Consider the following 25151-nt stretch of genomic DNA (forward strand, 5'->3'; position numbering starts at 1 on the left):
TATTAGTAGTATAAAAACAATGATAATATTCATTTCTTATATTACCTTTTTTATTGATCTTCGGTGAAATGAATCTCCAATATTGCAACATTATTATCAAAATAAAAAGTTCAGGCACAACAAACAAGAATACGAGTAATTGAAAATAATTTGTATGAATAATCGAAGAAATAGCAATTAGGTTTTACCTAAATTAATAATTAGGTTTAACAAGACTTGAATTATTTATTAGAAATAAAATTAGAATTTATATATTTTATTATACTTTATACTAATATTAAAATTAGAAAACTAACCTGCAAGTCATATGAAGACAACCCTCAGTTTTCTCAACAAAAATCTTACAATTAGGGCATCTCCTCCATGACTTATCCTTAGCAAGCTTCATCACCATTATATCCTCCTTCTCCCTCTCATCTTTCCCTAGCTCAAGAAACTCTTCGCAGCTTACGCCGTCGTGCCACGGCACTTGACACCGTGCACAAAACAATCTCCGGCAGCTCGGACACTCCGATTCCCTCACCTCCACCCCACCATCATCCACCATTAAAACAGAGCAATTTTTATATGGACAGTAAAATTTCTGACCCCCAGGGATCATTGCTTCAAATAAAACATTTTCCCACCTTACAAACACTTCTTTAGGTAAAATTGCACTGCAATTTTCTGGTTCTATTGCTTGATTGCATTTAGGATCAGGGCATTTCACTATTTCATAATTTTCCCTAATCTTCGACGCCACGTATTTGATTATACAATCAGTGCAAAATTTATGATTGCATTTGTTTAAACCATTGAAAATTTCTGTTTTTGGTTTGTAATCCATACAAATTCCACAGAAAATGGGCTTAGTTTCAGATGATTCACCTCTTTCTCTGTTTTCTTGAATGCTCTGTTTTTGGGATTTTAAACAGGAAATTTTAATGAATTGAAGGAAGTGACGAAAATGAGTAAAGAGCATCCTCTGTTTTTGGGATTTTAAACAGGGGATTTTCATCAATTGAAGGATTTGATGAAGATGAGTAAAGAGCTTCTTGAAGGTGTAATTCTTCTGCATATTTCTCATCCGATATCGGAACCGGTTCATCATTGATCAAAGCTAAAAGATAAGCTTCATCAACATAGAGATCAAGATTTGTAGAAGCCATTGAGAAATTTTACTTTTTTTATGGGAAGAAGAAAATAATTTGTTTGAATATTAATTCAAATTTATGGAGTAGTATTAGCATGTATTGATAGTAATTAAATTTGAATTGACTGATATCTTGGAAATGGTTAGTTAAGTTAAATTAAAAGGAAATTTAAACGTTTTTTTGGGCTTTCCAAATTTCAGCTTTTAGTATTTTTGGTTTTTTAATTTGTTTCCCCAAGATTTTTGGAGGATGAAAATTGTAGTAAATAAGATGTACAGTCTTCAACTTATCAACGGTATTCGATATTAGATTCCCAGTGTATTTGGCCGCTATTATGAGTTAATTCGTGGAAAGCTTAGCTCTTTTTAATTATCTTTGATAGAATACGTTGGATTTGATCAAGAGATAATGCTTTAAAGTTTAAACAGATTTTTATATATGTCAAATTGTCAATGATATTTGTTTGAGGAGTTAGTTACAATATAAAAAGATAGAATTACGATTTTTAAGCCAATACTGAGATCAATACTTGAGTATGAAGCATTGATAAATAATTATGGAGTAATATTTCTTCTATGGGAAGAAGAAAAAAGTACCAAGTAATAATGTGTTTTTTATTTTTTTCAAAGAAGAGAAATAATGTGTATTAGTGTAATTAATTACTTGATCAATTAATTAAATATAGGTATAATACGGAGTATTGGTTGGTTAGATAGAAATCATAGGATCAAAAGGTATCTAAACGGTTTTAGGGCTTTTCAAATTTTAGCTTTTCCGAGAGTAATATATATGATATGGCTGTTTTTTTTTTTTTTTTAGGAAAATATATATGGCTGTTTTAAATTGTACTCTATATCTTTTTCTTTCTTTTTTTTTCTCTTTTTTCTGGATAGGATTTTAATTTGTATCTTAATGGACGATATTTAATTATTCCCGGTTGTTGGTTAGTTAGTTATGAGCTAAAAAGATAGAACTTTGTAGTTTTGTTGATAATTAAAAAAAATCATTAATTATACGGAGTAGTAAAAATAGAGACATATTTAGTCAATGATTACTTGAGTATTGTTATATAAGGGGAAAAAAATAATTCTATGGGCATGTAGTGTTCATAAGTAAATAACTTAAGTTGCATAGATTCGAAATGTTTTTCAATTTTTTTTTTAGATGATCAAGAGTAAAAGTAATCAAATACTGAGTATACAAAATATTGTGTGATTTTCACTAAAATTATATAGTAATTGATATTGCATAGTGTTCACTCTTTTAAAATAAGGATCATATTGTAAAGAGTATATAATTGTTGGAAAATAAAATGTCTAGAACTTTGGTTTATTTTTGTCTATTGTTTCTCGGCAGATAAAAAAGAATAACTATAGGGCCAAAAATTTGCTAAGCTTAATATGATACGAATTAACGGACTTAGACCCCCTTAAGGATGCCCGTAGAGGCGTAGTGGTTTGATATCCTTGCTTGGTTCTCAGCTTTGGTAATTTGGTTAGGTCACGAAGATTAATGTATTTTTGGATATTTGTGTTTTGTATCAAAAAGTAGTAAGTTTAGTGTACATTTGTTTTTTGGGCTCTAAATCCAGTTGTGTTTGTGGGTTTTAACTGTATACTGGTTTTTGAATTTGGGCCGGTGTAAATGTGTAATAGTTCTCAAAATTCTGCCATTCCCTAATTAATTTTTTGGTATTATACAAGTGTTATATTATTTTTACCTTAAATTAACATAGAGTAATAATTTGTCCATCTCTTTCTTTACATTATCTTATACGGAGTAATTCATACTCCGTATTATTTATTGCATTATGGTTTCCATTTCAATGACTGTCTTCGTTGTACACATATTACGATCCTTTTATTTTAGTTCTCAATTCAATTATGTTGTAAAGACGAAAATCAACAAAGTATCCTTATAAGAATATTTCTGGCTAGTGTTATTATTATTATTTTAATTTGAAAGTGTCATCTTCCTTGGCTAAGTTGTAAACAGTCCTTCTATATCATTCAAAAGTCAAAATTTTAGCCCATATATAAACTAGTAGAATTACAAAAACTTATTTTTAGGATAAGTGTTTATTGTCTCCGCTTAAAAGGAAACTTAGTGCTTTAATTTGAATGTTTCCTCTTATTTTGAGGGTTGGAGGAATAGGAATGATGAAATAGAGAATAAGGCGTGATGTGAAACTGAGTTGGAAGGGTAAAGAAAGATGCATGCAAATATGGGGTAGCCAATTAGCCATGATGATGAGTGGAATATTATGATTGCATGATGGGGTCTTTATGTACCCCATACCATATTAGCATATTACATGTCCTACCACCAAAGTTGTAATTAAGTTTTCCTTCAACTTTTAACATCATTACTTAATGGTTGCCCTATACTTGATATAATATCATGTGAAAGTATGGTCAATAGTCAACACTCAAGGGTTGTCGATCTCAAATAAGGCTATGGAAATTCAAAAAGTCGATCCGAAATAATATTGAGATCCTTAAACACCCGATGTACAAATATAATATATTTGTGATTTTCTTTTGGAATGAATATAACCAACATTCACAGGAAACATCTGAATGTAATTTTTTGCCAAATCACTGCATAAAGTTTTAAAAAATTTTGGTTTATTGTTGCAAGAGGTCAGGTAGGAATCTAATCTCGAATTTTTAAAGTATCATCAAAAAATTTATCAACTACAGAGTACTCGACTGCTAGTATGCAGTAGCTAGCTAGCTAGAATTGAGAGAATTATTTAAGGCGTACTCTAACATAAGCACTAGGAAGAGGAATAATGTACTTGTATAACACTTACTAATAGTATTAGGAGAAGTGACAAAAATGTATGATCCCAAACTAAATAACTGGTTTATACTTTATAGTCTGTATGTATTACTAATATCATTGAAAATTGGCACAACACAAGTGAACAACATACAATTAGTTACTGAATTTGGTTTGTATAAGTCCACTTGCTAGTAGTGTAGCAGTAACCACAGTCACTGAGATCACTCCATTATGCACGCGAGCTGTCGTCTGTTCTGTTGTTGTTGGCGCAATTTTTGTGCTTAGGCTGACCTTTTAATTCAATGGACTACGTACTTTATTTATGTGGAAACCACTAATTTAAAGTTGGTTTTTTTTTCCTTCAATATTTATCGATTTCCACAACCCTAAAATCCAACTCTATCACATAGTGATTCTATTAGGAAGATAATCCACATGTAAATTGAGATTATTGTCGCACATTAAAAAATTAAGTACAAAAAATATGAACATATAAGATTAGTGGCCTAAACTTGTGGGTTGATTACTATTCTCTAAAATTAGAGACGACCTATAATTTTGTAGCTAGTTTATCTTAACCAATTTTGTAGGGTAGGATGAAGTAGTGAATAATCATTGAATTTATTTTCCCCTTTTCCTTTTTTGGAGGGGTTATGGTATCTAATATTGTAAAATTGGTTTTATATGTGTTCACATGTTAGAGATACACATCTTGACATCTATATCTGACTGGATGAAAACAAACATAATAATTGTAGGTAGATAATTGCACCCGTGTTATTTCACAAGAATATTCTCACAGAAAGTTAGCCAAATTTTTCCAGGATTCAATCAAGAATCAAATAATAAGAGGACTAAAGGAAATCCTCTTCCATGATTTCATGCTGCCTGTATCAAACAATTCATAAATATTGCAAGAAGATGAATATTCTCTCGAAATGTAAAGCATTCCTAATGAGAACTTATGAATTTGTAGGAGTGATCTTGTACAAAATACTCCCACGAATATACGTGTTAATGTAAGAAGTACAGAGTATTATCACTCCCACGAGTACGTGTAATGTAAGAAATACAGAGTATTATCGTTCAAAGTAGTCCTAATCTGAATATTTTCGTAGTAATTACTTAATTAATTAACAGTGTCACTCTGATGCAGTACACACTACACACCAGCAGTGGCGCAGTGCTCAACAAGATTAGATGCATGAGTAATTCAGATAAGCATATATAATTTCAGAATCATAGTAACTACTTTCTGTTGAAAACATTCTTGAAACGTTGGGACAAACAGACCAAGCCAATTGTCCACATTTAACAAATTGGTGAAAAGCACTAACTTAATACACAGTAAATTGCTATTATATACTCCCTCTGTCCCTTTATATTTGCCCCATTTGACGTTACGCGATCTCCAAGACATGTGTTAAAACGTTTATATCTCAATTTTTATATACATAAAAATTATAAAAAGTAAATATTAATTAAATTTATAATGAGACGAACCAAACAAAATCTCACATGACTATAGTTCCTTTGGTTGAACAATGGAAATTTATGGTCAAAGTTATCAAAGTTATGGGCAAACAAATAGAGACAGAGGGAGTACTTGTATACAGTTATCTTATTACACTATGCATATCATTACTTTAATTGTTACCTTAATAATTCAAATTATACATTTAACATGACAATTAATTTCAAACACGCCACTACATGACCTGTTGAAATATTCGAGCCAAAAAGACACAAAAGAATTATTTGAAAGTGAAATTGTTAAACCCAAAGTAAGATTAAAAACAACTAAAAAGGAAACACAAGATCCCACCTACAATTAACAATCACACTATACACACCCCACTTCACCAGTCCACCACACTACTCAAATTTTCCTAATTTCTTTCAACCTCATCATATAAACCCAAAAAAATTCATGCACCCTCATTTCTTTATACCAACCAAAAATGCAAATCTCTCTGCTTTTTTTCCTCTCCATTTTCTCTCTCCTCTTTTCCCTCCCAATACATTCATTTCCAACCGCTTCAAAACTTGAACAAAGAACCTTCATCATTAGTGTTAATCACCATGTGTTCCTACTCACTTTCACTGGTATCAAGCTTCATTAGACTCATTATCCTCCCATCCTCCTAAACAAGTTCTTCATACGTACGATACCGTTTTCCATGGCTTCTCCGCTCAGCTTACTAACGCTGATGCTGATATCCTGTCGAAACAATTCCACATTCTTTCGCTTATACCCGAACAAGTCCGGTCCCTTCACCCCACTCGCTCGCCTCTTTTCCTCGGCCTCGAACCCTCCTCGACTAACACCTCGTCATTGCTCGAGGAGTCTGACTTTGGGTCTGACCTTGTTGTCGGTGTCATTGACACCGGTATATGGCCTGAACACCCAAGCTTTAACGACCGTGGTCTAAATGCTATTCCTCTAAAATGGCGTGGGTTTTGCCCTAGTGACTTCCCTTGTAATAAAAAAATTATTGGGGCTAAGTTTTTCTTTGAAGGGTATGAGGCTACTAATGGAAAGATGAATGGCTCTACAGAGTTCCATTCTGCACGAGACTCCGACGGACATGGTACACACACTGCCTCTATCGCCGCAGGGAGATATGTCGTCCCCGCGGACACCCTAGGCTACGCTAAAGGGGTTGCCGCGGGGATGGCTCCCAAGGCGAGGTTGTCAGTGTACAAAGTATGTTGGACCTCAGGGTGTTACGACTCGGATATTCTCAAGGCATTTGATGAAGCTGTCAAAGATGGTGTGGATGTTATATCATTATCAGTTGGTGGTGTAGTAGTTCCATATTATCTTGATTCTATTGCTATTGCTGCTTTTAGGGCTGTACAAAATGGGGTCTTCGTATCGGCCTCGGCCGGTAATGGTGGGCCCGGGGGCTCGTCGGTGACGAATGTAGCCCCTTGGGTGACTACTGTGGGTGCAGGATCAATTGATAGGGATTTTCCTGCGGATGTAGTGCTAGGAAATGGGAGGAGGGTTCCTGGGGTGAGTGTTTATAGAGGGCCCGACGGGCTTGAGCCCGGTAAGTTGTACCCGCTAGTGTATGCGGGTAGTAGGGAGGGTGGTGGAGGAGGTGGTCAAGGGTATTCGGCTTCGTTGTGTTTAGAAGGTTCGTTGGATCCGAATATGGTTAGAGGTAAGATTGTGTTGTGTGATAGAGGGATTAATTCTAGAGTGGCTAAAGGAGAGGTGGTGAAAGAAGCGGGTGGAATTGGTATGATTTTGGCTAATGCTGTGTTTGATGGGGAAGGGTTGGTGGCTGATTGCCACGTGGTGCCCGCCACCTCCGTTGGGGCCGCTAACGGGGATGTTATCCGAAGGTACATTGCCGATAATTTGAAGCGGTCGGCTATGCCAGTGGCTACGATTGTGTTCCGAGGGACCCGGGTCGGGGTTCTGCCCGCCCCGGTGGTGGCTGCGTTCTCGGCCCGTGGGCCGAACCCGGAAACACCGGAGATACTCAAGCCGAACTTGGTTGCGCCCGGGTTGAATATATTGGCATCGTGGACCAATTGGGTTGGCCCGTCGGGCTTGATTACGGACCGGCGAAGGGCGGAGTTTAATATATTGTCAGGGACGTCGATGGCATGCCCGCATGTGTCGGGCCTTGCGGCCTTGCTTAAGGCGGCCCACCCCGATTGGAGCCCGGCCGCTATCCGATCTGCCTTGATGACGACGGCGTACACCCTCGACAACCAAGGCGGCATCATGAAGGACGAGTCTACCGGGAACGAGTCCACGGTGATGGATTTCGGGGCAGGTCATGTCCACCCTCAAAAGGCCATGGACCCAGGTTTGGTCTATGACCTTACAACTTATGATTACATAGACTTCCTTTGCAACTCCAATTACACAACTAGCAACATTGAGCTCATAGCCCCAAAAAAGGCCAATTGCCAAGGTGCAAAACGGGCAGGTCATGTGGGTAACTTAAATTACCCCTCAATCTCATACGTTTTTGTACAATATGGACAACATAAGATGTCTAGTCATTCAATCCGAATAGCTACTAATGTAGGGGATCCAAACTCAGTTTATCGGGTTAAAATCTTCCCACCCACGGGCACAAATGTGACCGTGGAACCCGAGCAGCTCAGTTTTCGACGTGTTGGTCAGAAACTAAACTTCTTGGTTAGAGTCCAAGTCGAGGCCATACCACTATCAGCAGGATCATCCAACACAAGAAGTGGTGCAATAATATGGTCTGATGGTAAGCATACTGTCACAAGTCCTTTAGTTGTAACAATGCAACAACCACTATAGGTATTTGTAGCAGTTCTTGTTAAATGTAACATTTTTAAGTAATATTTTTGGCTCAGAATCATAGAACTTTTGATGTATAAAAAAAAATGGAAGTGTGAGTTTGAGTGAGTACAATTATGAGAATCTCTGCAGGGTGTTTTCCACTTCAGAAAACAAGTGAATGAAGAGGAGTATCTTGAATGTTGTAACAGAATCTATAATATTATTAGTATATGAATTTTGTACAAGTATAATTATTAAGCTTCTTTTTTTAAGTGTATAAAATTCATTAGAAGAGACAGCAAAAACAAAACATAGGAAAAAACAAAATACTGTGGGTTTCATGTGTTGAATTTAATTTAATGGAGCTTTGTTTTTTGTGCATATAAATTTGTTGATGGTTATGTAGCAGTGGTAAGTTTGGTGGAGTGGAGTATTGGCTGGCTTCTTCTGCTTGAACAAAACTACATTATTTGGCTTAGCATTGCATGTGAATAAACTAGTACTAGCATTAATAACAAATATCATAGGTTGAGGACCAAGAATTTACACTAGTACTAACTTACATGCATAAAGTCTCCTTGAATACAGTAACAATTACGCAAATAATAAGGGACGAAATGTTTATACCTTTGCTCTTATAGTGAGTAAACTGTATTCAAAAGTGTGGAGGAAATGGCTCGAGCCAATGTTCAAGTACCAGGCACTACGGCGCTGAAGTGTTCAGTACAAAGGCCAAAGAACAAACAATGAAATCCTTTATCAGAGTTTTGGGTTATATTGATCAGAAGACAGGAGGAGGTCCACTGAACAAAGACTATAGAAACTAGCTAGAAGAAAACATGGACAATTGAAGGTGTTGAATATTCAAAATTTCAACTTTTTTTGAAGTGTCAAAGTAATTAGTAGTAAGCATATCTTAAAGCTGTTATTATATTAAAGTAGTAATAGTTATCCATTAATAAACAGGTTTAACAGTATGGTATGAACTTTTATGATATTGTTGTTTCTGGCATCTTTATTCCTGATAAACTGGTAAAAGGGGGCCTAGTCTCTAAATCTAACCTTTCATGTAAAATAAAGGACCAATAATTGCTGTCACTTTGGTAAAGGGGTCCTAGATTCACATTTAAGAAGTAGACCTTACATGTCTCACCCTTGTTTTTTTTTATTTGTATCTTCATTTTGGAAAGAGTAAGTTTAAGAAACCTAAACTACTGCATTTCTTATGTACTTTAATATATACGGAGTAATGGAATACATAGTAAGTTTTTTCTTCTCTACTTTGTGCTTGTTATGATTCTTTCTCATCAAATGAGCATATTTTGCACAAGAACTTACAAATTACATTTATAGGTTAAATTTCTAACTATTTATCTAGCATTCTAGCCCATTAGATAGAGTCGTGTAATTTCCAAATATTTCTCAAACATTAAGTTTTAAAAGACAGTAATAGACTAATAGATACATTAAGGCAATGTAGCTAATGTTTTCCTTTTCTTACCTTTATTTTTTTTGAAAATAGATAACTATGTAGCTAGTAAGGGGCTGGGCCAAAACCAGGATCAAAAGGCCCATAGTGAACAATTTTTCTAACACATACTGTATAAAAAAATTGTTACATGCCACATAATATGCAACACTAAAATAATGATAAGTAGAGATAAAAATCGGGTCATTTGAGTCGGGTCAATTTGATTCTATTGCCAATATGATTATTTTAATAAATTGATCATTTGTGTCAAAAAAAAAAATTGATCATTATAAAAAACACTTATTACTAAGTCGGGTCGGGAATGGGTATAGATCATGGAGAAAAAATATTTTGGGTAGAGTTCAGGGTATATCGGGTATGGGTCAGCTTGCCAAATCTAGTGATGGCATATTAAAATGATGGCTGGGCCCATCAACATCATAGCGTACATATGTACCGTAGAATATGGGCCTAATTTAAGGCTGCAATTGATGGAAAGCCATGTGGTCAGATAAGCTTGTTAGGGAGCTTTGTGATCGGACCATTAGCCTTTGAACTCTTTTAGTAAGATCCAATGATGGCTGGGCTTATTAATATGCACCCAATTATTTCTTTTAATGTAAAATAAAATTTTATCTCTCCTCTTGCATACAATGCAAATTTTAAAGAGACAAATTATGAGTTTTTTTTTTTTTTTTTTTTTTTTTTTTTTTTTTTTTGACAAACTCACTGTTTTGGACAGTTTTGGTCTTATTGTAAGTAGTGATATTTTAGCTATTGAGGCTAATCTAGCATGATATTTTAGCTGAAGGCTAATGAGATATCAGAAGTTTGTCAAACTCAAATATAACATATGATTTTTCATAATTATCATTATCTAGATTGATTAATTTACAAACCTTCATGTGCAAGAACCAAGAAACACATTTTAAAACAAAAATAAATATATGAAGAACTTTTTTTGTAATATACTTTAAAATAATACAAATGGATTCCCTGGTCAGTGACTTTTTGTTGGCAATTTGGCATTGATAAATGGATATAACCAAAGTTGAAGGGCGTGTGACCTTTCCTAAAACGTGTGAGTTTGGCTTTTCTAGATTTTCCGTACGTTTTTTTCCGGCTAAAACGAAACCGTTGCTTTCGTATTAGTGACTAACACTCGTATGTTTTTCTCTAACATTGACTAATTGACCGATACGGTGAACCTGATTATCGATGTCAACCTCATAAATTAGCTGTTAAATCGTTGCATCTTGCATGATCTATCTAGGCTCTATGAGAAGATATTATGTGAATCAAACTCACAATAAGAGAGAATAAGTTATAAGACATTTTGTATAGAGTATAAGTTTTAGAACACCTCAATTTTTATAATTTAGATATAAGTATATAGACATATTATGTAAGTATTTGAAATATTCATACAAATTATTGGCACATATATATTAATTTTGGGTGGGTAGACTCACAGTATAATGAACCCACCAAATACTTTGTGTTTACCTTACTAACTACTATACATGATACGGTTTCCAATCCTCACGCTTGACAATTACTCAGAGTAATATTATACTTGTATTTTAATAATTAAAGAGTAAACATTATACTAAATCTTATGATATAGGCTACATATAAACATTTAATATATTTATAATTGATATTTCGTTCAGTTCATACTTAGGAATGCATAATGAGAATATTACATGTCAACAATCAGTGTAATTTAGTAATAATTTACAGAGAATTTCATTTATTATTACTTCGTATCATTTTTAGCCCCTGCCCTTATAATATACTACGTATATATATATAACAATTAGGATTTTATAAGTAAACATGAAAAGTTATACTAGTATAAGAAAAATATACAAAGTACATGAAAATATGGATGATCAACTAGCTTTATAACTTACTTAGTTAAAATCTTGAGTGCCGATATTTATTAGGATTTGAGATAAAATCTCGTTTACATCTATTGTCAATATGACTCGCCAACGCTCTTAGGAAAAAAAAAATGAAAATACCAAAGCAAAAATCTAATATATATATATATATATATATATATATATATATATATATATATATATAAATTAGGCATTTTTGGAGAGCATTTGGAGCGCCACGTAAGAAATATACTTATTTTGACCAATAAGAAGAAAGATTTGTATTTTATTTTTGAATTAAAAAATTATATCGCCACTTAGATAAAAGTAACGAATTAGATTTGATATATCTAAAATTTTAATGCCACGTAAATTATAATACACGAATTAAATTATTTTAATGAAAAAAAATAAAGTAAAAATATAGGAAAAGATAAATTTATTAATTTAATACTACGAGTATAAGAAATCCAAAAAAAATATACTAAAAAATATTTAAATGATAAACGCTTATAATAAAGTTTGATACCTATCATTATAAGATGAATTTTGATAATATTTATGATAAGAAATACAAATTGTTCGTTAGTTATATTTAAATTAAAATTTGTAATACCTAATATTATAAATTGACACATCATACGACACAAAAAAATTTCGTATCAATAAAAAATCCCATCAAACGAATTTTGTGTTAGTAATTTTGTATTAATTTTTGATCATCAATGGCCGGGTAATTTTTAGCTTAATTTTTAAAATCCTATGTTTAAATTAGTATTTCTAATTATTACTTACATTGTATTAATTTGGGATACTCAACGATTATGTATTTAAATTTTATTTACTACATGTTTTTTTACATGCAAATCTAACACATCATACGACACAATTAAAATTTCGTATCAATACAAAACCCCATCAAGCGAATTTTGTGTTAGTTTTAGGTCATCAATGTCCGGGTAATTTTTAAAATCTTATGTTTAAATTTATATTTGTAATTATTAGTTACATTGTATTTATTTAGGATACTTAACTATTATCTTTTTTATGTAATGACATACGATTAGATGTTGTATACTTAATATATGGATGGCTTTGGTTATTTTTTGGAGATGATGAAAAAATTCCAATGCATAGATTTGATTTTATATCACAACAATTTTTCATTTATTGACAAATATATTGATTTATTTTATATAAATGTAAAGATTTAATTTATATCAATTTCATTTTGGCAAACATTTCACGGTTCAATTTATCCATTGATGTAGTAGGTTGGTTGTGGACGAGGTTGGTGATTCTATCGAAATAAAAGATATGGTAAAACAATGAATAATGATTTAGGATTTAAATTATTAAAAATTTATCATTTCACATCAAAGATTTTATATAACGGAAAAAAATATCATATTTACAATTTATTTATATTTAATAAATTCATTATTTTTTTGTCTTAAATTATTAAATACAATAAATTAAATAATTAAAAATCTTAGATGAAAAAAACCGTACACCGCACGGGCTTCCATCTAGTTTGTTTTTATTTTAGTTCCATCAACTTAAATTCCTATTGTTTTTTTTAATCCTTTCATTTACAATTTATGTAGTCAAACTTTTAAAATCTTTACCCGTCTTTAATAATTAGAGATGTCGATAAGAAAGAACATATATGTCGGATCTTGTTATATTTTTGTTTCAATTTATAAATCAAAAGCTAGATGGTTAAATGTTGAGTGTGGACATTGGATAAACCTCAAATAATTCTATAGTTTATTTCCTAGATTTATTTTTTTTTAATTTAATTCCATCAACTTAAAGGACCAGGCCACGTACTATATCAAGTTGCCCACTTGTACTCATGGACCTTGGACCCATACACGCATCTTAATAGAAGTATATGATGGATCCCATGATTAATTATGTAATAGTTTCTGAATTTATCCCTAGAAGTATGATTGAAGTTAGATAGTTGCACATAGTATATACATTTTGGGTAATAATCTATCTTTTTTTCTCATGAAATTAATAGCGTTACAACGCCAATCTTATCTAACCAATTACTATTAAACCCAAAAACGAATAAATAAACAGAAAAGAAGAATATGTCATAGAAAATTAAAGATAAGAATTGCAAAAGATGTTGACATGCATAGGTTCAAGTGTTCAACTTGCAGTAGCAATACTTAGCTTATTGATAATCATTGACTTAGGACACGTAAATTTAAGTGCTTCAAATCTCTATTATACAACCTAAATAAAGCTGATTAATATAATACTGTATGTTAGCTCGAGAGGCAAAGTTGACGATCGAGTAGATGGGTATTAAAGAAATACTACGTATGTTCTGTACTGTGTTAAACAGTACATACATATAACAAGTGGACTAGCTTCATGCCCTTTAATCAATAAACATACGGAGTTATATAATACGGAGTACTACGTATGTTTTTATATACGACTATACAAGTATTATATTATATTGTCTATGTACTGTATATTAATTTTAATTAAGTTCGCTATAAGATTACACGATAGGGTACAGTTTGACACGAATATTAAAATTGTACAACATATATGGTTGAAATATACGAGTAATTAGTTAGATAGTCAAATACCATAGATGATTCAATTCGATAAGATGCATTAGGTGTTCTCAAGGATAGAAAGGGAGAGTATATAATTAAAAACAATTAATGAGATTTGTGCTGTGTTTTTTTTTAACTTAAGAACAAAGGGATTGTGACAGAATCTAAGATATACGACCCATAACAAGGAAACAAGTACACGATCGATCGATAAAAGGTTTGATCGAAGAGTATATTATCATTTTGCTGTGTGTGGAATAAATACTTAAGGCAATATATATAGCCATATAAAAAGAAAAAATTATATACATATATAAAAATCATTGTTAATATTAGATTGTATGAAACTCCTCGATCAGAGTTATTTTTATTAATCAATACGGAATATTTCACGTACTATATGTATGTACTCTTAGCAGATGACTTAAGAGAAAATGATGAGGATCATTGATAATGATTGCTTTTTATCTATTCTCAATTTTGTTTCATTTCCTTGGTCCAGAGTTAATTTTTTTCCTACACTTCATCTAACTGAATTTTTAAAAAATACTTATAATACGTACGGAGTAATAAATAATAATTGTGCCCTTTCCCGGTCCTTTCCCGGTCCCCCCTTATCCCCTCCTCTCTCCTTGATCTTATTGTACATTTATGTGTACTAACACTAATTTGTTATAAGAAGTACATTTTTTTGTTGTTGCATCTTGCATGTAAAGCTTGTGGGAGAGTTATCCCCTCCATCTAGCTAGATTCGGAGATCAATACTTACTACTTTGAACACTTTAAAGATCACTATCAATAAATACTAATTCTGGATAACGAGAGTATTATATACAAGCATAAACTTGAGCCGAGGTTTATGTAGTCAGTTCACCATAATCCAAATAGACGAAATATATAACATTAGGCTTGTTTAGTTGTATATGAGAAGTAATAATAGAAAATATTTCTCCCACCTTATAATATGAGTAGTTTATATAAGGATTTTCAATTGTTATTTGTTAAGTTTTTACTTTGCACGGAAGGTTATAAACTTAAGATATAGTGTTTATGATTTTTGTCCTCACTTATTCGACCCTATCAATTCAAGTGATCGACGTACCATGGTACGTTCTTATGGTTAGAGTTGTTCAGAGTGTGGTATAGATCGCACCAAATCGCAAACTAAATCGCAATTTTGCGATTTGGTGTGGTTTGCGGTTTAAAAATTGCAAAGCGGTTTCTGAAAATGACCAAACCGCGGTTTTGCGATTAGGTGCAGTTTCCAAAAAAATTTAGACCAAACTGCACCGCAAACCGCATCAATAGACCATCAAACCGCAAACCGTTAAACCATTTTAATACTATTTCTATTGAAAATTCATAAAATAACTTTAAAATATATTGTAATCTTTGATTATTAGCTAATTAAAAGTTAAAAGAGTTTAATATTTTAATTATAAGTTAATAATTACAAAATAAAACAAAAGTTTTCTTTTGAAAAATAAATATTTATAATTTTTAAAAAATGTGGCTAAACCGCAAACCGCAACGCACCAAATCGCATTTTGCAATGCGGTTTGATGCGGTATGGTTATAAGTGCGGTTTGAAAAAAATGCAAACCGCACCGCAAACACCCCTACCTATGGCTCGATATCAAAGAGTCGATGATATTTTGTTTAGACTATCTATGTAGGGAGTTATGCGTATACTCTCGATCTATTTCATTCATTCTTAACCCAATATATATAATTTTAGTTTTAATTATTAATTTAAAAGTCTTCTCCGATACGCAGTTACGTAACTATGCTAATACTATTAGTCGTTAATCATGTATATTATACCGTAGTAAGTGTCATAGCTTATTTTATTTACCACTTTACCTTTATATAAGTACTCGCATGCATCCATTAAAAGTACCACAAATTTTCATACCCCGTACCAAATAACAGTACACTACACAAAATTGAATCATCATCAATTAATAGTGATCAATAAGATAACCTACATTTGTGGTTCAACCCGCAAACTCGCTTACACGTATACTACATGTACAATACGTGCTTCAAATCCAAATGCAAAAGCAGTTGCAAGCAGATGAACACACGCAATTGGGGGTTGCTAAGCAACTGAATACGAGTAAAATACTCCGTAGTAAGAAGCTTTAGCAATCCCCAATCTCGTTCACCCTTTCCCTTAATTAACAGGGTTGTGTGGTCTATTTTATATTTTTCTGCGTTACTATTATGACCATATATGATAGACAAAACTGGCCGCAACACTCTGAATTACGGCTTAGGTGCACTGAGCACCCTGAACTTTGCGTAGTAGTCAAAACACCACCAACTATGGTGTTAGGTGCAACGCGTGGCATAAATGAAAATTTCCGGCAATTTATTTCACCGGGAGGAGGTGAATCTTCACTCTCTAGAACAGTTATGTAGTCTTCCATCCACTTAACAAGCATGGATTCACCTCCTCCGATGAAATAAGTGGCCGGAAATTTTCATTTAAGGCACACGTCACATCTAACACCATAATTGATGGTGTTTTGACTACTACGCATAGTTCAGAATATTCAGTGCACCTAAATCATAGTTCATGATGTTGTGGCCAATTTCGGCTATATTATAAGAGTATGGACCTTATACTATACGACCAGTAAATAATGTGATGATGGCCTAAATAGTTGACCAAAGTGGGCCCATAAAATTCTTTCTTGTTAGCTTTTGTTGTGGTCTTTACCTTTCTCTGTCTTCTTTTCCCAACTAACAGCAGATTTTGGTGCATGCATCTTCCTATCTTTTCAATTCAATTCTACCTCTTACTTTTCAATTTTTACTCCCTCATATAATTTTTACTCTTACCCGGTTAAATAAAGGAATATTCTTTAAAATAGTACGGAGTACAAACTCATACGATTACTCGTATTAACATCAAGATTTATTTAAAGAGTTGGAATTAATTTGATTTAAGAAATAACATTGTACTCCCTTCGTATTTTATTACTTGTTTTATTTTTTTATGTGTGGAGTTTTAGGAGAAATAATAAAACTAAAAGTACGTAGTAATAAAATTTGATGAAAGTGGGATTGGTGGAAGAATAGAAAAAACTTAAAAAGCAAAAGTAAGTATATGAGGGAAGGAATTCAAGGAAAGAGAACATGAAAAATATTAAAAGACGACATGTGAAGACCACTAGTGGAGATGAAAATAGTAAAATATTGTTCAAAGTTTCAAAAAAAAGAAATAAAACAAGTAATAAAATACGGTCGTAAAAGGAAAGTGGAGCAAGTAATAAAATACGAAGGGCGTAGTTTTTTTTTTTTTTTTTTGTGTGAAAAGTTAAAAATATTATTAAAATGAAAAGGTCCAAACCAATACAAGCTACCAAAACTGGCAACACCAAAACAGAAACATCCCCTCCTATACTCTCTATTTGTAGATCAGATTCTTGAACCAATCTACATTTCTCTTACTAGTTTTATCAGGTATTACAAAATCTATTCTGTGCTTAACATCAACCAAGAGCTCCTTAATAACTATCTCAGGCCTTCTAATACACTTGTCCCAAACAGCTCGATTCCTCTCTTTCCAAATAACATACAGCAGCCCTACATATAAGCTTTGGATAACCTGTCTTCTGAACCTTCCTAGAATCTGTCCCAATTTCTCATTACAGTCTTCAAGAGTACTAGGACTCATCTGAATATTCAGGCTCTGAGCTAGAACCTTACAGCAATTAACTGAGTAAACACACTCAAAATACAGATGCTCAACTGTTTCATCTGCATTATTGCATGAGGGGCAGCTGGCATCAACACTCACACTTATCCTCTTAAGAAACTCTTTAACTCCGATATTTTTTCAGAGAATCATCCAGCAAATGAACTTATGCTTGGGGATATTAAATTTGTTCCATACCTAATCACACCAGGGAACATGATCATGATGCTGAGAGAGCCATTTATAACCACTAGCAATTGTGTAACCCTTCCTATCTTCCTTCCAATTATTACCAGTATAACCACTCTTCATCTGAACTCTCACCCACCAGATTTGTCTCCAGTTCCAGCTAGCACTATTAGGACACTTGAACCTCTTCCAACTCTTCCCTTTTCATTAACCCATTTAAGCCATAAGTTATCCTGTTTCTGAGCAATATTCCATATCTGCTTCCCAAGTGCAGCAATGTTCCAGATCTTATAGTTTTGAATCCCTAACCCTCCCTGCTTTTTACTCCTACAGACAATATCCCAGGCAATAGGAGGGGACTTTGTATAAACAGCTTTCCTAGTCCATAGGTAATTTCTATATATAGCAGCCACCCCATCAATCACACTCTTAGGAAACAAGAAGATAGTAGCCCAATAAATGTGCATAAACATCAGCACTGAGTTCACAAGCCGAGCTCTACCAGCATAAGACAAGGTCCTACAACCCCAAGTTCTGACCCTGCTTGTAATCTTGTAAATAAGGAATTGACAATCATCCTTAGCCAACTTCTTAGCACTCACATTGATTCCCAAGTATCTGAAAGGAAGAGAACCTTATTTAAAACCAGAGCTTCTAATAATTTCCTCCTTAATGTCCTTCTCTACATTACAGCAACACAAGTTTGACTTCCCTTCATTGGCAACCAAACAAGAAGCTGTTGCAAATGTAGCTAAGCTTCTAAGAATAAGACCTACTAAAAATAATCATATCATCTGCAAAAACCAAGTGATTCAGCCTCAATGTTTTGCATCTAGGGTGGAACTTAAACCTCCTATGCATCCCAACTTGACCCAAAATCCTAGATAAGTATTCTATACAAAGAACAAAAGGCAAAGGAGACATTGGATTCCCTTATCTCAACCCCCTTTTTCCTTTAAAAAAGCATGTCAAACTCCCATTTATGACCAAAGAAAAGGAGGCTGAAGTTACACAACTCATAACAAGCATAATGAACTTCTCAGGGAACTTCAAAGCCTTTAACATTTCTTCCAGAAGCTCCCATTTCATAGAATCATATGCCTTTCGAATGTCAACCTTGAGCAAACACCCAGGAAGAGAGTTCTTTCTGCTATATCTAGCCACTATATCCTGAACAATACTTATGTACTAAACAATCTATCTTCCTTTAACAAATCGAGCCTGGTTCTGAGAAATAAGCCAGGGCAAAACAATCTTCAATCTATTACAAATCATCTTTGTAATGCACTTATACAGCACATTACAACATGCTATAGGTCTGAACTCTGTCACAGAAGTAGGATTTTCAACTTTAGGAATCAGGGTCAAAGTGGTGCAATTGATCTCTTTCAACATCTTGCCATTCTCCATAAACTGTAAACTAGCATCAGTCACCTCCTCACCAATAACACTCCAAGCATGCTTGAAGAAATTACTGTTATAGCCATCCGGACCAGGAGCTTTATCCCCAGGGATAGAGAATAAAGCACTCTTCAATTCACATCCTGTCTACTAAAAGGAGCACACAACATATCAGCCTACTCTTTTGAGAGAACATTCCCTTGTTGAACAATCTCGTCTTTCACACACACCCTATCACCATCATTAGTCCCAAGCAGAACCTTATAATACCCAACAAAAGCATCAGCTGTCTTCTCAGGATTATCACACCAATTCCCATCTCTTTCATTTATAGCAATCACCCTTGACTTATACTGTCTCTGCTTCATATAGTTGTGAAAAAATCTAGTGTTATTATCCCCAACTTTAAGCCAATTAATCTTGGCTCTCTGGGAGATAAAAGAGAAATACTGATTTTTCACCATCTTGAAATCCTTTAATAGCTGCCTCTCAATTTCCTAAGCATGAACATTTGACTGATCATTCTGCAAAACAAGCTGAATATTCTCAATCTCATGCTTGAGCTTAAAATACTTAAGCTCAATTTCAGTACAATATTTTCTATGCAGCTTTTTCAACTCAACTTTCAGAAGTTTGAGTTTCTTCACCACTCTGTACATATGAATACCATGTATATCAGTATCCCAAGCATGCTGGACAATAGACAAGAAATCTGAGTGCATGGACCACATATACAGATATTTAAAAGTCCCTCTCTGAGTATGGCCAGAACTATCCAACTGAATAATAGCTGGGCTATGATCGAACCAGGACTCGGGCATATAGTTCACATAGGAATCAGGCATATTATTGACCAACATTCATTCATTAAGGTCCTATCAGTCCTACTCACCACCCTACTTCCTCCATCTTGCTTATTATTCCAGATAAAAGAACAACCAACTTTCTTCATATCATAGATCTCACATTTCTGGACACAATCTCTAAATTGCATCAATTCAGAATAAGTGATGGGGTTCCCAATTCTATCTTCATAGTTCAAGGGTCAGTTAAAGTCCCCTAAGACCACCCAAGATCCTGTTATTCTTACCCCAATATCACAAATATCAGCCCGTAATAACTCTCTCTCTTTAGAATCATTCATACCATATACAATAAAGCACCAGAAATCCATCCTCAAGGCAATATTAGTAACCTTAAGATGAATTAACTACGAAGTAACTCTAAGAACTTGCACCTGGAAGAACAGAGGAAGCCAAGCCACCAAGATTCTTCCACCTTTAACCAGGGTTAAATTTGAAGTCACACACCAGCCCTGTAACATCCCATTATACAAACGAAAGTTACTGGGTTTTATTTTTGTTTCCAAAACACCACACAATCCTATCTTCTGCTTGAACAGAAAATCCTTGATTTCCTTCTGTTTTGAGAGGCTATTGAGACCTCTCACATTCCAAATAAGTATTCTATTCATCCTCACCCCCGCCAGGAGGCAAATCTCCAAGCCCAGCTCCAAAAACGAGTGCATCATCACCTTGTAATCTCTCAAAGGAATTACAAACTTGCACAACATTATCACCATTAGACCTTGACACCTTCCCTGAATTAATTCTATTCTTAGGAGTTGCTCTAATCCATCCCTCTTGAAGATCAGTATCTTGTTCACCCTCTCCCATTGTAACAGGTTTAGCTACTTGTTGCACATTTCCACCAGAAACCACTTTTGGCCTCTAAACTTTCTTCACCTTATTGCATCTTTTTGTAATATGTCCCATCTGCTTACACACCTCACATCTAATTGGTTTCCATTCAAAAATACATTCATCTGAACAACACTACCAGTCTCCGACATGAATTTAATCCCATCAAGAAAATCCCCATTAATATCCATTTCCACCAAGAATCTGACATAATTCACTTTCTCCTTCATCAGAGTAGCATTATCATGCCTGATCGGAGTGCCAATTAACCCAACAATCTTTTCTAAGCAAGATTTACCCTAATATTTCAAAGGTAGCCCAGGAATTTGCACCCATACAGGAACCTTGGTAATATCCTCAGAATTCAACTCCATTCCATCTACCCATTGCTTCATGAAGACCGGATGGTTATCAAACAATACATGAGTCGAATTTAGAGCTTTTTCTTTAGATTCAGAGTTCAAAAAACGAATAAGAAATACTCCTTGTTTCAAGGGAATCACCTTATCAATTTTTTTCACCCCCCACATTCTCTTACAAAAACCCGAAAAAGCATTCACATAAGGATTAGCCCTAAACACATAAGCAACAATACCCAGATTCCAGTATGCAAGTTCATCAGAAACATCATCAATTGATAATTGCAACATAGGTTTAGCAATATAACTTAGTGGATTAGCCTGGTCAATGTTTATCTTCAACCATTAACATCTTAATTGTTAATAATAAAGAATGATATATAAGAAGTGTTAAATTAACATTAAACTAACAAGACCTTACATGATTATTTTCAAAAATAAAAAAAATAAAAACTTGCATGATTATGATTATCTTTAATAAAAAAACACTATCAGTAACAAATATTATATTGCTAAGTGTATGAGCAATACAAATCTACGAGAATTTCCTTTAAAAAAAAATATGAAATATTAACAAATTTTCTAATTTAAGAATTGGCAAATTAGCATATATTGAGCGATTTGAGCCCTTGCAATATTGCGTCAAGAAACTATTTGTACGGTTTAGTGAAGGTGTTTAAAAGTCCGACCACATTCTTTTACCACGACGGAAGCAATACAAAGAAATTCAAACAGTCAAATGCATATAATCCTACGTATGAATTTGATAAGAATTTGGTAAACATATGAAACATGTTAATTACTCGTTTAATCTGCACAACAACTACACTTCATATGTACTCCTATATTGTGGAATCATTGTCACTTTTTTTTTTTAAAAAAAAACCTCATCCTTCTGTTTTTAAACATTTGTTCCATTTGAAATCTTGAGAAATTCCATGAAAAATGAAATCCAGCAATTCCGATATAATCTTTTGTACTTCAAAACATGGTCATAATGTAAAGTTTTACCCCATTCAATTCACCAGAGTTTAGCTCCAACTACATCCGAATCTGACTCAGATCGCACACCTGACTTATGAACATGTCGTTTTAGTTTAATTTAAGTGAAACAATTGTTGTTATTATTATTATTATTATTACCACCTCTGTTAATTATTATGTGCAACTTTTGAATTAGCAATAATTAATGGAAATAGTTGTTTAAATTGCGTCCAATAAGTTTGTTTTCCAATAAGTTCAATCAAGCCTAAAAAATAAAATAATTAAGTATAATCAACTCTGATAGTATAGATTCCAATAAGTTAAATTAGGTTTATTAAGTTTCAATCAAGTTCAATAATTCATTTAGTTTCAAGTCCAGTGAGGTTAATTAAAAGAACACACCCTTATTTTAGGGTCATCTTAACCCATGAGTAAAATGGATGACAATGATAAAAGAAATTCATCGTCTCATAAAAACTCTAGAGAGTCCTAATGCTCGTATGCTAACTTATGCTATTGTTAATAATCTGAATTAATTAATCTAATTAAATACTATAATAAGGGTAGTTTGAACTAGCTATTTAGATAAACTAGATTAGTGTCCATGCGATGCACGGTAGTAATAATTTTTTTTTCCCATAATTAATTTGTGAAATAATATAAAAATAAGGCAACTCATGTAGAATAAACAATACAACGCATATAAGAAAGATGAAATAATAAGGCAAAATTTTTTTAAAACTACAATTGAGAAAAAAATAAATTATTTTTGATTAGTTGTGTGTTGAAAATATTTAAAAATAGTATACATCATATTACATTAATGATGCATATTATTCCCAATAAAACTATCAATGTTGATGTCGTATGACTTTTTATTAATGAGTTAGTTTAGTTCAAAAAAAAAAAAAAAAAAAAAAAAAAAAAAAAAAACCTATACAATGTACTTCCAAAAAATAAGCTAAGTAGAATAATTATTTTTTTGAAAAAACTTAATGATGACATCATATATTATATTGGCGGGAAATTTTTTAATGATAGATTGGCATAGGTCCAAAATGATCGAGGTAAGCATGACCTCTTTTAATAATAGTTAATAGATTTTTGAGGGAAAAAAAAGTTATAAGTTGGAAAAATTATTACAGAAACCTACCAATTGGTTGTTGGTGTAGTGGTGATTGAGGCTGCACTTGGTAGGGAGGACTGCGTGTTCGATCCCTCACAACAACAATTGGGAGGGGAGTGGAACCTAACCACTCAGAACTGAGCCTCGAATCCGGATTAGCTCAAAGGGTGAAACGGGTGGAACACCAAAAAAAAATTATAATTATTTCATAAGATTTCAAATCAACACCATGAATAGAATTGTCTTTTTTTTTTTCCATTGAACCCTACTATCGTACAACTATATAATGGTAATTTAATTGTTAATATTGTATTTTTGGCTCCGGAATTTTATACTCTCCACTATATTTCAACCTTCTAAATTATAGCTTATTCTCCCTTAATTAAAAGGTCTCAAAATCTTATGTAACTATTTTAAGTTAATAGAACACGAAATAAAAAAAAGAATACAATTATTATAAAGATAATATATAAGATTAGGAATAATATACAATTATATTTGTATTATACAAATATTCAAAAAATAAAAGATTTTTTCTAAAAAGGGAGGGGGAGTTTTGGAGGGAAAAAACAGTACTAGGAAGTGACACGAGTCATTCCTGGTGTCTATTTTAGTATTGTGTTATTGATTAAAACTTTCTCCACAATTGGATTATATTATGTAGAAAGTATAGATCGAGAAGTTGTTGCGCTGAGTAAGTTAGATTGACTTATTTTGAATTTTTTTTGTTAAAGGACTAACTTAACTAAAAAGTTGAGATGATGGTTCAAGCCCAACAATAGGTTTTATACCCTATTACATTCCTTTATACGAGACATCGTTGGGCTTGAAATGTTGACATAGCATGGACTGCCCCATTATACTCAACGCTTAATATTTCAATTTAAAATTCAATAATCCAAAGCCATGATATTTGTGTCACATTAGCGCTAATGCCATATTAAAGGATCAAATCAACAAACAAGTTAAGCTAATGGTTGAGGCTCATAAATAGGTTTTCACTTCCTCTATTCACTTTTAATCTTCTTACTTATCATAGCAAGAAAAGAGGGGTTAGTAGAAAGTGGGTTTTTTTAAGACTTGTTTACTTCACTTGGAATAGATCCTGTTTGATTTTAATAAGGTCTATTGTATGAATATATAACATAGTTGAATTATAAAGAGTGTAATGTGTATTTTGGAATAAATTTAATTTTGGTATATGAGTATATCTATATACTTATATATTGAAAGACATTCCTAAAACAGAATATGTATCACATGGCACTATTCACGTGTATTAGATGTATGTCATATCATCTTTTGCATGTACTAGATGTCACATCATCTATTATTATACTATAAACATGTTTTCATGGCAATTAAAGTGTTTATTACAAGATTTGAACACAAGACCAATAAAAATTGAATAAATATTCTTACCATCTTTGCTATCTTTTAATTGTGTTTCATATTCAATTATAGTGTACTAAATACTTTGTATAAAAATCAATTTGAGAGCACTTATTTAGTTTCATAGTTATTATTGTTTACTTAAAAAATTAT

At 33.0% G+C, this 25151-nt stretch overlaps 3 protein-coding genes across 3 annotated transcripts; 1 reads left to right on the plus strand and 2 right to left on the minus strand.

The window, feature by feature from the left end:
* Positions 1 to 283: 283 nt before the first annotated feature.
* LOC110687716 (probable E3 ubiquitin-protein ligase RNF217) lies at positions 284 to 826 on the minus strand. Its single transcript, XM_021864337.1, has one exon. The coding sequence runs from the start codon at positions 824 to 826 to the stop codon at positions 284 to 286; it is 543 nt and encodes a 180-aa protein (XP_021720029.1).
* A 4705-nt stretch (positions 827 to 5531) lies between these two features.
* Positions 5532 to 9176, plus strand: LOC110688031 (subtilisin-like protease SBT1.5). Its single transcript, XM_021864699.1, is given in 2 exon segments — positions 5532 to 6002; positions 6005 to 9176. Coding segments are annotated over 2 exon segments (2334 nt in total). The 5' UTR covers positions 5532 to 5881; the 3' UTR covers positions 8218 to 9176.
* Positions 9177 to 18167: 8991 nt separating this feature from the next.
* LOC110687717 lies at positions 18168 to 20282 on the minus strand. Its single transcript, XM_021864338.1, has 6 exons — positions 19947 to 20282; positions 19668 to 19865; positions 19288 to 19584; positions 19011 to 19206; positions 18809 to 18929; positions 18168 to 18654 (listed from the first exon to the last, which is right to left on the minus strand). The coding sequence occupies exons 1-6, from the start codon at positions 20280 to 20282 to the stop codon at positions 18168 to 18170; spliced, it is 1635 nt and encodes a 544-aa protein (XP_021720030.1).
* Positions 20283 to 25151: the final 4869 nt, after the last annotated feature.

This window comes from Chenopodium quinoa, unplaced genomic scaffold, assembly GCF_001683475.1.
Source record: "Chenopodium quinoa cultivar QQ74 unplaced genomic scaffold, ASM168347v1, whole genome shotgun sequence".
Lineage (NCBI taxonomy): Eukaryota > Viridiplantae > Streptophyta > Magnoliopsida > Caryophyllales > Amaranthaceae > Chenopodium > Chenopodium quinoa.

Coding starts and splice junctions, on each gene's coding strand:
- LOC110687717 (XM_021864338.1), bottom strand. CDS start 20,282: ATGCCTGATTCCTATGTGAACTATATGCCCGAGTCCTGGTTCGATCAT. Junction 19,585..19,667: donor GGACTAATGATGGTGATAGG/GTGTGTGTGAAA, acceptor TCCTTTTAGTAG/ACAGGATGTGAATTGAAGAG. Junction 18,930..19,010: donor TTCTTTGGTCATAAATGGGA/GTTTGACATGCT, acceptor TTCTTTGTATAG/AATACTTATCTAGGATTTTG.
- LOC110687716 (XM_021864337.1), bottom strand. CDS start 826: ATGGATTACAAACCAAAAACAGAAATTTTCAATGGTTTAAACAAATGC.